Below are 13,988 nucleotides of genomic sequence, written 5' to 3'. Positions count from 1 at the left end.
TCTGAAACTAAAGCATTTATAGCAAATCTGACTGAGTAAAAATGTTCATCAGGTCAAGATCTATCTGCCAAGAAATTTTCAGACAAATCAGACAACCCGTTGTTGGGTTGCTGCCCCTGATTTGGTAATTTTAAGGAAATTTTGCAGTTTTTATACCACCGCAAAAAAAATTTTCCGTCGTATAATGCTATGGTGTTGTCGGCGTTGTCCGAAGACACATTTGGTTTCCAGACAATTACTTTAGTTTAAGTGAATGGATCTCTAAGAAATTTTACCAGAAGGTTCAATACCACAAAAGGAAGGTTGGGATTGATTTTGGGGGTTATGGTACCAACAGTTTAGGAATAAGGGGCCTAAAACAAGCATTTTTGTAGTTTCCAGACATTTACTTGTGTGTTAGTGTATAGACCTCTCAGAAATTGTACCACAAGGTTCCATATAACAAAGGGAAGGCTGGGATTGAGTTTGGGGGTAATTGCCCCAACGGTTCAGGAATTAGGGGCAAAAAAGGGGCCAAAACAAGCATTTTTCTAGTTTACAGACAGTAACTAAAATTGTATTACAAGGTTCTATACCACAAAGGGAAAGCTGGGATTAATTTGGGGGTAATTACTCTAAGGGGGAGGGGGTTCAAAAAGTTTGTAGGGATTTTGTTTTCCAATTTTTTTTTGGGGGGGGTTCATATATTTTTCTTCAAAATTTTTGATATTTCAAATGATTGCACAGTATTGCACCACAGGAATAAAACTTTACTTTTTTTTTTACAGGAGCCAGCTGGGCTACTAACCTTTTATTTCTTGGGGCCCAACAAAATTGTTTGTGGCCCAGTTTTTTCTTGGGGGAAAAAACAAATATACATCAAACAGTTCTTTAGTTTAATATATTTATCAAGAGCTGAAAATGTTTGTCAAATGTTGACATGTTAGGCAAATCATTCCCTCCTCACTGTCTTTTAACCAGGACCTGTCTTTTTCCCAATCAGTTGACTAATTCCTCACCCTTTTTGTTTTCTCATATTCGAGAAAGTATGTAACCTTATCCCTCATTTTTTTCTTTTCTGTGGAGGCTTAGCGCCGCTCGGTCTCACTAATTAGTGACAAGAAGAATTTTAGCGACAAGAAGCGTCAAGGAGCGACAAGAAGAATAAATTTAGCGACAAGAAAACTTAATAAAAATATTTTATTAAAAAAATATGCATTGACATTTTTATTTTAATATACGGAAAGTAAAGTGATTTTCATAATTTTTTTTAAATATATTGATATGTATTGATAAATATAGGCATTTCCCTGTCATAGTATGATATTAATTTTTACATGTTCTTGTGATTTAGAACAATAATATATTTATTTTATAAATTTTTTAACACTCTCTTTGTCTAAAATATAATAAACTGACCTGCATGCAAAATGCATTATCCGTGAATCTGTCCAGAAAAGATAATGTTACTAAAACGTGAATATTTTATTTGGGTATTGACTTATCAAACGATATGTATGATGTTTATGCATAGTTTAAAGTTGATTGAAGATTGAAGGTAATTAAAGACAATGTTGAGTGTTCAACAGTTGCTCACTATTTACAATTATTGTATATTCTGGCGGGTGTAGTTGTATAGTCTGATGCGTGTACAAAATTATAGGTGTTAATTGAATGTTATTGTAGTAATACAATAAGGGACACACGTCCTTTACTCCAACCATGATTCTAATTTGTTCATCATTAAGCGTCATTATGCTTCTATGAAAAGAAGTAATTCTTACAAGAAAATAATCAGCTGGTTCGAAAAAAATGCCTGGCCATTCTCTTGAAACCATGAATAAAGCAATAGCAGAATACATAGGTACCTATCCTATTAAACAAACAAAATATTGCTGATGATATATGCAAGCTGTCATCAATATTAATTCTTTGAAAGAAATTGTTCAGATCACAGGCAAACCTCCAAATGTTATCTTGACTCATTTATTTCTTCATCTATCAATATAATAAAAAAAAAATGAAAATCTCTTTATTGCTGTCAATGCATATTTTTTTTCAATATATTTATTCTAATAATATTTTTTTTTAGTTTTCTTGTCGCTAAATAGTCTTTTTGTCGCTTCTTGTCGCTTCTAGATGGTTCTTGTCGCTTCTTGACACTTCTTGTCGCTAATTAATGAGACCCTCACCGCTTATATATTTCCACATTTTGAAACAGGAAGTTTACAAATTGTTTCTAATTTTAAATTTTGACAGACATGGGCATGACAACGATATGTACTTACCGTTATATTAATATTTAGGAATAAATAAATTGATTTGTTACTGGCTGTTTGAGTAGAAATGTTTGAACTATATATCAAATTCGCTTCAGTATTTTTCAGAAATGAAAAAAAAAGCGTGTATGTAATGAAATTCAACCGGATTGACTAGGACGTACCGATTTCATCTATTCATTCGTTAACTGGTTCCCCGTTTGAAAACATGTGAATTCCATTTAAAACAAAACTAGCGATGTTTTTTTTTCTACGGAAAGCTTTTCGATAATGTGTTTTGAATGATTAAATAACCGTCGAGTACTTCTAGCGATAGAACAAACTTGTCAGTTGGAGTTATCAAATAAATATATTGCAATCGCCACCTGGGCGATCTGGAAAGTGATGTGAAGTCGCCCATGTGAAATTTTGCTCGCCATGGGCAACTGGGCAACCGTTAAGTTTTATCCCTGCACCATAGCAAGAAATCTTCAATTGCACAGTATTGCCCAATAGCACAGTATTGGGCAATAGCAAGAAATATTCAATTGCACAGTATTGCGCAATAGCAAGAAATCTTCAATTGCACAGTATTGCGCAATAGCAAGAAATTTTCAATTGCACAGTATTGCACAATAGCAAGAAATCTTAAATTGCACTGGTATTGCGCAATAGCAAGAAATCTTCAATTGAAAATAAATACAAATCTTTTAACCAATTTCAATGGGATTAATTTAAAGTCTTTAATTTTTGGGAGTTCTAACCTTGTATTACTTTTTTGAATATTGGGCCCCATTTTTAAATTGGTCTACATTGAGGTCAAAAGGGTCCAAAATTAAAATTTGTTTGATTTCATCAAAAACTGAATTATTGCGGCTGTATGATATGCTGAATCTTTTTGTGCATTTAGATTTTTTATTTTGGGCCCTTTTTTAAAATTAGTCAATATTAAGGTTTTAAGGGTCTAAAATTAAACTTTGTTTGATTTCAACTAAAATTAAATTTTTGGTGTTTTTTTTATGCTGAATCTAACCATGTTGTTAGATTTTGGATATCAGTCCAATCTAGGTAATTAAATGTCCCATTTCAAATCAAATTTTTACGATCTTTGACCACATTTATTTTGTGTCAGAAACCTATATTATGTCAAAAATTTGATCACAATCCAAAATCAGACAATATCAAGCTTGAATATTGTGACCAAACTAGCCCCAACTGTTCAGGGTTAGACCTCTGCGGTCGTATCTGGCTGCGCTCAGCGAAGCATTTTATTGGATATTATCTTGAATACTATTATAGATAGAGATAAACGTAAACCTCAAAAATGTTCAGCAAAGTAAGATCTACAAATAAGTCACCATGACCAAAATTGTCAATTGACCCCTTAAGGAGTTATTGCCCTTTAAAGTCAAATTTTCACAATTTTTTGTAAATTTTTGTAATCTTTTACAAAAATCTTCTCCTCTGAAATTACTGGGCCAAGTTAAACCAAACTTGGCCTAAATCATTCTTAGGGTATCTAGTTTAAAAAATGTAACCGATGACCCTGCCCACCAACCAAGATGGCTGCCATGGCTAAAAATAGAACATGAGGGTAAAATGCAGTTTTTGGCTTATATCTCTGAAACTAAAGTGTTCATCAGGTCAACATGACCAAAATTGTCAATTGACCCCTTAAGGAGTTATTGCCCTTTAAAGTAAATTTTTTTCACTATTTTTCGTAAATTTAATCTTTTACAAAAATCTTCTCCTCTTAATCTACTTGGCCAAATGGAATTAAACTTGGCCTCAATTATTTTTAGAGTATCTTGAATGAAAAATGTATCCGATGACCCTGCCCTACAACCAACATGGTCCCCATTGGTAAAAATAGAACATAGAGGTTTACTATAGAAGTCTATGGGAAAAATTTTAAAAAAAAATTTCAAATGGTCACAACTTGAAAACTTATTTAAATAATGATAAGGGGTCTTCAGTAACTATTGTAAGACTACAATGGGATGACTTGATTTTTTTCCAGGGGGTGCAATTTTTTCAGGGGAGGGTGCTAATAATTTCTCCTTGACATTTTTAGAATTATTCAGTGTTACTTTTTCTATAAACCATATTATTATATCTTTTTTTCAGCATACTTATATTGGGTGAATGCCCCCTAGACCTGGCGGGATATTTGTGGGTCAGGGGAACCCCTACCCAAATTTTTTTTGAAGGGTGTTCCATAAAAACATTTAAAGGCATTTTCAGCATTATACAGGCCCTGGGTGAAATAAACTTTGGAGCGGAGGAAAATTTATTTTTGTTTTTGTTTGTTAATTATCTTGAATATCATTATAGATTGAGATATACTGTAAACAGCAAAATATCAAGCAAAGAAAGATCTACAAATAAGTTAACATGACCAATTGGCAATTGACATCTTATTGGAGTATATTATTAATTGTCCTTTAAAGTTATTTTCTGCAATTTATTGGTAATTTTTGTAAATCTTTTCAAAAATCTTCTGCTTTTAGTATAACTACTGGACCAAATTAAACCAAACTTGGCCTCAATCATTATTAGGGTGTCTATATGATTTTAACCTTATTTTACATGATTTCCAAAACCACAGTAGATACAGGTGAGCGACACAGGCTCTTGAGAGCCTCTAGTTAAGTTATCTGACCACATTTATCCTGTGTCAGAAATCTATAATGTGTTAAATATTTAATCACTATCCAAATTCAGAGCTGTATCAAGCTTGAATATTGTGTCCATACTTGCCCCAACTGTTCAGAGTTTGACCTCTGCGGTCGTATCCAACTGCTCCAGGCGGAGCACATTTTTTGAATTGTTTTACAATTTGTCATGTCAGGGCCTTTTATAGCTTACTATACCGTATGGTTTACTCATTGTTGAAGGTCTCACAGTGACCTCTAGTTGCTTTCATCTAGGCATTTGGTCTCTTGTTGATAGTTGTCTTATTGGCAATCATACCACATCTTTTTATGTTTACCTAATTATATTTGTAGGTATTTACAAGAGAGCTTAAAGCAGATGGCAGAGGAAAAATCAATGGCTATGGCAACAGTTTCTAAATATAAGGTTTTGTAATAAATAATATATTAATTAGAAAAGAAAGAGAAAGCGTTACCAAAATTTTAAGTCTGTTCAACAGAATTCCGAGACAACAAACACCTGACTATGAAAAAATAAGACATACAGTAAAATTGTCAATCAGTGCTGACTTTATAAAATGATAATTAAAGCAGTCTTACTAATCCTTGCAGATTTCAAATCTAATGCATATTATTGCTTGTATTTTTATAAAACAGACCATATCAGAAGAATACCTGAAAAGTTATAGGTTTCTCTTTTGACAAACTGAGGGAAGAAAAATATTACCAAATATTTTTGAACATAATTTTAGCTTGATTTGGTTTCTTTAATTGGTCGTTAATTAACCCCAGCTTCAACCACACATGATGTATTACTACTTATCAATGGGTTTGTAAATATTGACAACTATAATGTCTATTTCCAAAAGCTTTTATTAACTACATGATGATTGGAATACAAATATGAATATTTTTGTCGAGCCTGCGACATTTATGTCATGAAAGCTAGACATAGCAATCCTAGATTCCGTTGTCAGCGTCAACATTTAGGTTCAGTCTGTGGTTCAAGTTTTTTTAGGCATCAATAACTTTGTCAAACCTTCATTGAATTTTAGGAAATTTGAACAGAAGTTTGTTTATGACTAAAATACAGTATCCAGAGCAAAATTTTGAAAATATTCATTTTCATTTTTCCGTATTTTACTGATAAATGGACTTAGTTTTTTTTACAGTTAACATTTCAGATTCAGTCTGAGAAAGTTTTTCAGTCATCAATAACGTTGTCAAACCTTCATGGAATTTTATAAATTTGGACAGAAGCTTGTTTATAACCAAACTACAGTATCCAGAGCAAAATTTTGAAAATATTTATTTTCATTTTTCCGTATTTTACTGATAAATGGACTTATTTTTATGCCCCACCTAAGATAGTAGAGGGGCATTATGTTTTTCGGTCTGTGCGTCCATTCGTCCGTTTGTTCATCTGTTCGTTCGTCCGTCCGTCCTTCGGTCCGTTTGTCCGTCTGTCCCACTTCAGGTTAAAGATTTTGGTCAAGGTAGTTTTTGATGAAGTTGAAGTCCAATCAACTTGAAATTTAGTACACATGTTCCCTATGATATGATTTTCTAATTTTAATGCCAAATTAGAGTTTTGACCCCAATTTCAAGGTCCACTGAACATAGAAAATGATAGTGCGAGTGGGGCATCAGTGTAGACTATGGACACATTTTTGTTTTTTTACAGTTAACAAGTAGATACAGTCTGGGGTTAAAATTTGTTACACATCAATTACTTTATCAAATCTTCATAGAATTTTATGAAACTTTGGCATAAGCTTTTTTATGATGAAGAGATAATGTCTGAAACAAACTTTTGAAAATATAATTTCATTTTCAGTATTTTTCTGATAGATGGACTTAGTTTTTTACAGTTAACATTTACAGACAGTCTGGGATTAAATCCCCCGATTAATTTTTTTTGACTTGATAAATTTGTAAACCTTCGTGGATTGTTATGAAACTTAGACAGAAGCTAATCTTCAAGACAGAGAAATAGCATCTATAGAAAAAGTTTGATTTTTTTTTAAATGCTGTATTTTACTGATAAATGGACTCACTTTTAATACGACAGCAAAATATTTTTGCGGTCGTATATTGGTATGACGTTGGCGTCTCCGTCGTCGTCCGAAGACACATTGGTTTTCGCACAATAACTTTAGTTTAAGTGAATGGATCTCTATGAGATTTTACCATAAGGTTCAATACCACATAAGGAAGGTTGGGATTGATTTTGGGGGTTATGGTACCAACAGTTATGAGTTAAGGAATTAGGGGCCAAAAATAAGCATTTTTGTAACTTCCAGACAATAACTTGTGTGTTAGTGTATGGATCTCTCTGGCATTGTATTACAAGGTTCCATATCACAAAAGTAATGCTGGGATTGATTTTGGGGGTAATTGCCTCAAAATTTTAGGAATTAGGGGCAAAAAAAGGGGCAAAAAACAAGCATTTTTCTAGTTTCATGACAATAACTTGTGTGTAAGTGTATGGATCTTTCTGAAATTGTACTACAAGGTTCCATATCACAAAGGGAAAGCTTGATTGAGTTTGGGGGTAATTGCCCAAAACATTAAGGAATAAGGGGCCAAAAATAAACATTTTTCTAGTTTCCAGACAATAACTTGTGTTCAAGTGTATGGATCTCTCTGAAATTGAACTGCAAGGTAACCATACCACAAAAGGAAGGCTGGAATTGATTTTTGGGGTAATTGCCTCAAAATTTTAGGAATCATGGACCAAAAAGGTGCAAAAAACAAGCATTTTTATACGCATATTATATTATTATTATTTTATACGTATTATGGTATACAAATGTCCGGCGTCCGTCCATCTGTCTGTCTGTCCGTCTGTCTGTCCGTCCGTCCGTCCATCTGTCTGTCTGTCTGTTTGTCTGTCCGTCTGTCCGTCTGTCTGTCCGGCGTAAACATGTCGCACCGTAACTTGAGTATGACTTATCCAAATTTCATGAAACTTAACATAGTTGTTTCTTAGGATGGTCAAACGATCTGTATACTTTTTGGTGAAAATAAGATTAAAACTTTTTGAGTTACGGGACTTAGTAACTAAAACAGGTGTGTGTTTTTTTTCACATGTCACACCGTATCTCAAAAACAATTTATGATTATTGCTTAAAACTTTACACACTTCTTAGTTATATTAATCTTAAGATCTGTATACTTTTTGGTGATGATTCAAAATTTTATTTTAGAGATATTGAGTATTTTGTTATAAAAGGGGAGGGGTTTTTCACATGTCGCGCTGTATCTCAAAAACAGTTTATGATTATTGCTTAAAAATTTACACACTTCTTAGATATGTTAACCTTAAGATCTGTATACTTTTTGGTGATGATTCAAAATTTTATTTTTGAGTTATTGAGTATTTTGTAAAAAAAGAGGGAGGGGTTTTTCACATGTCGAGCCGTATCTCAAAAACGATTTATGATTATTGCTTAAAATTTTACACACTTCTTAGTTATATTAATCTAAAGCTCTGTATACTTTTTGGTTTTGATTCAAAATTTCATTTTAGAATATTGATTTTTTTGTAAAAAAAAAGGGGGTTTTAGCATGTCACGCCGTATGTCAGAAACTATTTATGCTTATTGCATAAAAGTTTACACACAAGACGACGGGCGTATCATGCGCTCATGGCGCAGCTGTTTATTCTAGTTTCAGGACAATAACTTGTGTGTAAGTGTATGGATCTTTATGAAATTGTACTACAAGGTTCCATATCACAAAGGGAAAGCTGGGTTTGAGTTTGGGGGTAATTGCCTTAAACGTTTAGGAATTTGGGGCCAAAAAACAAGCATTTTTACAGTTTCCAGACAATAACTTGTGTTCAAGTGTATGGATCTCTCTGAAATTGTACTGCAAGGTACCATACCACAAAGGGAAGGCTGGGATTGAGTTTGGGGGTGATGAATCATAAGGGGGTTCAAAAAATTGGGGGGGATTTCTTTTTCTTTTTTTTCCTTTTTTTTTTCTTTAAAATTTTCCATGTTAAGTTGGTTATTTTTGATTTATATATAAAAGCAAATAATAATGATATGGTTTGATTTCATCAAAAATTGAAATATTGGGGTTCTTTGATATGCTGAATCTAACCATGTATTTAGATTCTTAATTTTTGGTCCGGTTTTTCAAATTGGTCTACATTTAGGTCCAAAGGGTCCAAAATTAAACTTAGTTTGATTTTAACAAAACATGAATTCTTTGGGTTCTTTGATATGCTGAATCTAACCCTGTATGTATTTAGATTTTGGATATTGGACCATAATAGGTAAATTAAAATTTTTTAAGTTCTTTGACCATATGCTGTGTCAAATATTTAATTACAATCCAAATTCAGAGCTGTATCAAGCTTGAATGTTGTGTCCATACTTGCCCCAACTGTTCAGGGTTCGACCTCTGCGGTCGTATCAAGCTGCACCCAGCGGAGCATTTTATTAAGTCATCATTACACTTTTACACTGAAAGCAACAATCGTAGGCAAGACACAGGGTTCCACGGAACCCCTTACGAATTTTTTCAAAAATTCTGAGCCCCAGTAGATTACATTTTTACTGATTGATAACAATTCCTTTTGATTCAAATCATATAAAAAATGGAACTTACAGTTACAGTACTTGCAACCTTAGGCGTTACTGTTTTAGCGATCAGTCAGCAGTCATCGATCAGTCACCGATCAGTCAAGTTCGCGTCAAACTCATGTCACCAATCCGTCAGACTTATAGTAAAATATTTGACTGATCGGACGGATCTGACGGATCGGACCGATAGACCTTTCTGATGGATTGAACTCTACTACGTCACATGATGAACTAATACAAGCTACGGAATCTTAGATTCGTTTCATTTAATTAAAATGGCGCCACGGAAAATACGAAACATTCAAGTACAAAAGATCAACATTTTTTTTAGTAATTATTCAGCAAAGTTTTAAGAATTTAAAAAGAAAAGAAATATAAAACTAATTTTAAATATTATTATAAAAGAATGGTGATTTTCGTTTTTATTTAGGTTATATATTTTCATACCCGAAGAGTGCTTAAACGATTTTTATCGCGATTGGGGTTTTTCCCCCAGAAATGCTCCATTAAAATAAAGAAATGATAGCATTCTTATTCAACAAAAACAAAAGTTTATGCATATTTATCCTTCAATTATTCACATTTTATACAAAATTACTTATCTAAAGGCATTTATAATGACTGATTGCAATTGACGTTCCATTATTTCTGATAAAAAAGAAGAAATATTTTCATTTTTAAGCAACACGAACAAAAATTTAGTATCTTTTCCCTGAAATTCAGCATAATTTTGAAAAACAACCAATCCTGATGTACAAAAAGTACTGAAATCAAATGGCGGTTCATATCTCTATCAAAATAAAGAAATTATTGTATATGTTTTCAACACAAATAAAAGTTTAAGTAATATTCTCCTTACATTATTAAAATTCTTATAAAAAAACTTATCTCAATGCCTCTGAAATAACTAGTTACAAATAACATTGCATTTTGTTATCATAAAAAGAACAATTGGTAATTTTAAACAATGCGAACAACATTTTAGTATATTTTCTCTGATATTTTTTTAATTTTATGAAAAACACCCAATCCTGAACTACAAAAAGTACAAAATCCAATGGCTGTCAATAATTTCCATTAGAATAAAGAAATAATAGCATTCTTATTCAACAAAAACAAAAAGTTTATGGATATTTATCCTTCAATTATTCACATTTTATACAAAATTACTTATCTAAAGGCATTTATAATGACTGATTGCAATTGACGTTGCATTATTTCTGATATAAAGGAAGAAATATTTGCATTTTTAAGCAATGCAAACAAAAATTTAGTATCTTTTCCCTGAAATTCAGCATAATTTTTGAAAAACAACCAATCCTGATGTACAAAAAGTACTGAAATCAAATGGTGGTTCATGATTTCTATCATAATAAAGAAATTATTGTATATGTATTTAACACAAATAAAAGTTTAAGTAATATTCTCCTTACATTATTAAAATTCTTATAAAAAAACTTATCTCAATGCCTCTGAAATAACTAGTTACAAATAACATTGAATTTTTTGTTATCATAAAAAGAAAAATTGGTAATTTTAAACAATGCGAACAACATTTTAGTATATTTTCTCTGATATTTTTTTTAATTTTATGAAAAACAACCAATCCTGAACTACAAAAAGTACAAAATCCAATGGCGGTCAATAATTTCCATTCAAATAAAGAAATGATTGCATTCTTATTCAACAAAAACAAAAGTTTATGCATGTCTATCCTTCAATTATTCACATTTTATACAAAATTACCTATCTAAAGGCATTTATAATGACTGATTGCAATTGACATTGCATTATTTCTGATATAAAGGAAGAAATATTTGCATTTTTAAGCAATGCAAACAAAAATTTAGTATCTTTTCCATGAAATTCAGCATAATTTTTGAAAAACAACCAATCCTGATGTACAAAAAGTACTGAAATCAAATGGTGGTTCATGATTTCTATCATAATAAAGAAATTATTGTATATGTATTTAACACAAATAAAAGTTTAAGTAATATTCTCCTTACATTATTAAAATTCTTATAAAAAACTTATCTCGAGGCCTTTGAAATAACTATTTACAAATAACATTGCATTTTTTGTTATCATAAAAAGAAAAATTGATAATTTTAAACAATGCGAACAACATTTTAGTATATTTTTTCTGATATTCTTTTAATTTTATGAAAAACAACCAATCCTGAACTACAAAAAGTACAAAATCCAATGGCGGTCAATAATTTCCATTCAAATAAAGAAATGATTGCATTCTTATTCAACAAAAACAAAAGTTTATGCATGTCTATCCTTCAATTATTCACATTTTATACAAAATTACTTATCTAGAGGCATTGATAATGACTGATTGCAATTGACCTTGCATTATTTCTGATATAAAGGAAAAAATATTTGCATTTTTAAGCAATGCGAACAAAAATTTAGTATCTTTTCCATGAAATTCAGCATAATTTATGGAAAACAAACCAATCCTGATGTCAAAAAAGTACTGAGATCATAATCTCTATCAAAATAAAGAAACTATTGTATATGTATTCAACACAAACAAAAGTTTTAAGTATTATTCTACTTACATTATTAAAATTCTTATAAAAAACTTATCTTGAGGCCTTTGAAATAACTATTTACAAATAACATTGCATTTTTTGTTATCATAAAAAGAAAAATTGATAATTTTAAACAATGCGAACAACATTTTAGTATATTTTTTCTGATATTCTTTTAATTTTATGAAAAACAACCAATCCTGAACTACAAAAAGTACAAAATCCAATGGCGGTCAATAATTTCCATTAAAATAAAGAAATGATAGCATTCTTATTTAACAAAAACAAAAGTTTATGCATATTTATCCTTCAATTGTTCACATTTTATACAAAATTACTTATCTAAAGGCATTTATAATGACTGATTGCAATTGACGTTCCATTATTTCTAATAAGAAAGAAGAAATATTTTCATTTTTAAGCAACACGAACAAAAATTGAGTACTTTTCCCTGAAATTCAGCATAATTTTTGAAAAACAACCAATCCTGATGTACAAAAAGTACTGAAATCAAATGGCGGTTCATGATTTCTGTCATAATAAAGAAATTATTGTATATGTATTCAACACAAATAAACGTTAAAGTAATATTCTCCTTACATTATTAAAATTCTTATAAAAAAACTTATGTCGATGCCTCTGAAATAACTAGTTACAAATAACATTGAATTTTTTGTTATCATAAAAAGAACAATTGGTAATTTTAAACAATGCGAACAACATTTTAGTATATTTTCTCTGATATTTTTTTAATTTTATGAAAAACAACCAATCCTGAACTACAAAAAGTACAAAATCCAATGGCGGTCAATAATTTCCATTCAAATAAAGAAATGATTGCATTCTTATTCAACAAAAACAAAAGTTTATGCATGTCTATCCTTCAATTATTCACATTTTATACAAAATTACTTATCTAAAGGCATTGATAATGACTGCAGCTGATTGCAATTGACCTTGCATTATTTCTGATATAAAGGAAAAAATATTTGCATTTTTAAGCAACACGAACAAAAATTTAGTATCTTTTCCCTGAAATTCAGCATAATTTATGAAAAACAAACCAATCCTGATGTAAAAAAAGTACTGAAATCATAATCTCTATCAAAATAAAGAAACTATTGTATATGTATTCAACACAAACAAAAGTTTAAGTATTATTCTACTTACATTATTAAAATTCTTATAAAAAACCTTATCTCGAGGCCTTTGAAATAACTATTTACAAATAACATATCATTTTTTGTTAACATAAAAAGAAAAATTGGTAATTTTAAACAATGTGAACAACATTTTAGTATATTTTTTCTGATTTTTTTTTAATTTTATGAAAAACACCCAATCCAGAACTACAAAAAGTACAAAATCCAATGGCGGTCAATAATTTCCATTAAAATAAAGAAATGATAGCATTCTTATTCAACAAAAACAAAAGTTTATGCATATTTATCCTTCAATTTTTCACATTTTATACAAAATTACTTATCTAAAGGCATTGATAATGACTGATTGCAATTGATGTTGCATTATTTCTGATATAAAGGAAGAAATATTTGCATTTTTAAGCAATGCGAACAAAAATTTAGTATCTTTTCCCTGAAATTCAGCATAATTTTTGAAAAACAACCAATCCTGATGTACAAAAAGTACTGAAATCAAATGGTGGTTCATGATTTCTATCATAATAAATAAATTATTGTATATGTATTCAACACAAATAAAAGTTTAAGTAATATTTTCCTTACATTATCAAAATTCTTATAAAAAACTTATCTCGAGGCCTCTGAAATAACTAGTTACAAATAACATTGAATTTTTTGTTATCATAAAAAGAACAATTGGTAATTTTGAACAATGCAAACAAAATTTTAGTATATTTTCTCTGATATTTTTTTAATTTTATGAAAAACAACCAATCCTGAACTACAAAAAGTACAAAATCCAATGGCTGTCAAT

The 13,988-nt window shown here is 30.5% G+C and overlaps 1 protein-coding gene across 1 annotated transcript in view; it reads left to right on the top strand.

Annotated features, from left to right (window-relative positions):
• The window catches only part of LOC127701234 (coiled-coil domain-containing protein 149-like), a 312,275-nt gene that overhangs the window by 203,436 nt on the left and 94,851 nt on the right, over nucleotides 1-13,988 (top strand). Inside the window, exon 7 of the mRNA XM_052205059.1 lies at nucleotides 5,246-5,318. Coding sequence (XP_052061019.1) covers nucleotides 5,246-5,318 — 73 coding nt within the window. The remainder of the gene's footprint in view (nucleotides 1-5,245; nucleotides 5,319-13,988) is intronic.

The sequence above is a fragment of the Mytilus californianus genome, unplaced genomic scaffold (assembly GCF_021869535.1).
Source record: "Mytilus californianus isolate M0D057914Y unplaced genomic scaffold, xbMytCali1.0.p SCAF_5, whole genome shotgun sequence".
Taxonomy (NCBI): Eukaryota; Metazoa; Mollusca; class Bivalvia; order Mytilida; family Mytilidae; genus Mytilus; species Mytilus californianus.
This window is presented reverse-complemented; position numbering and strand designations above follow the sequence as displayed.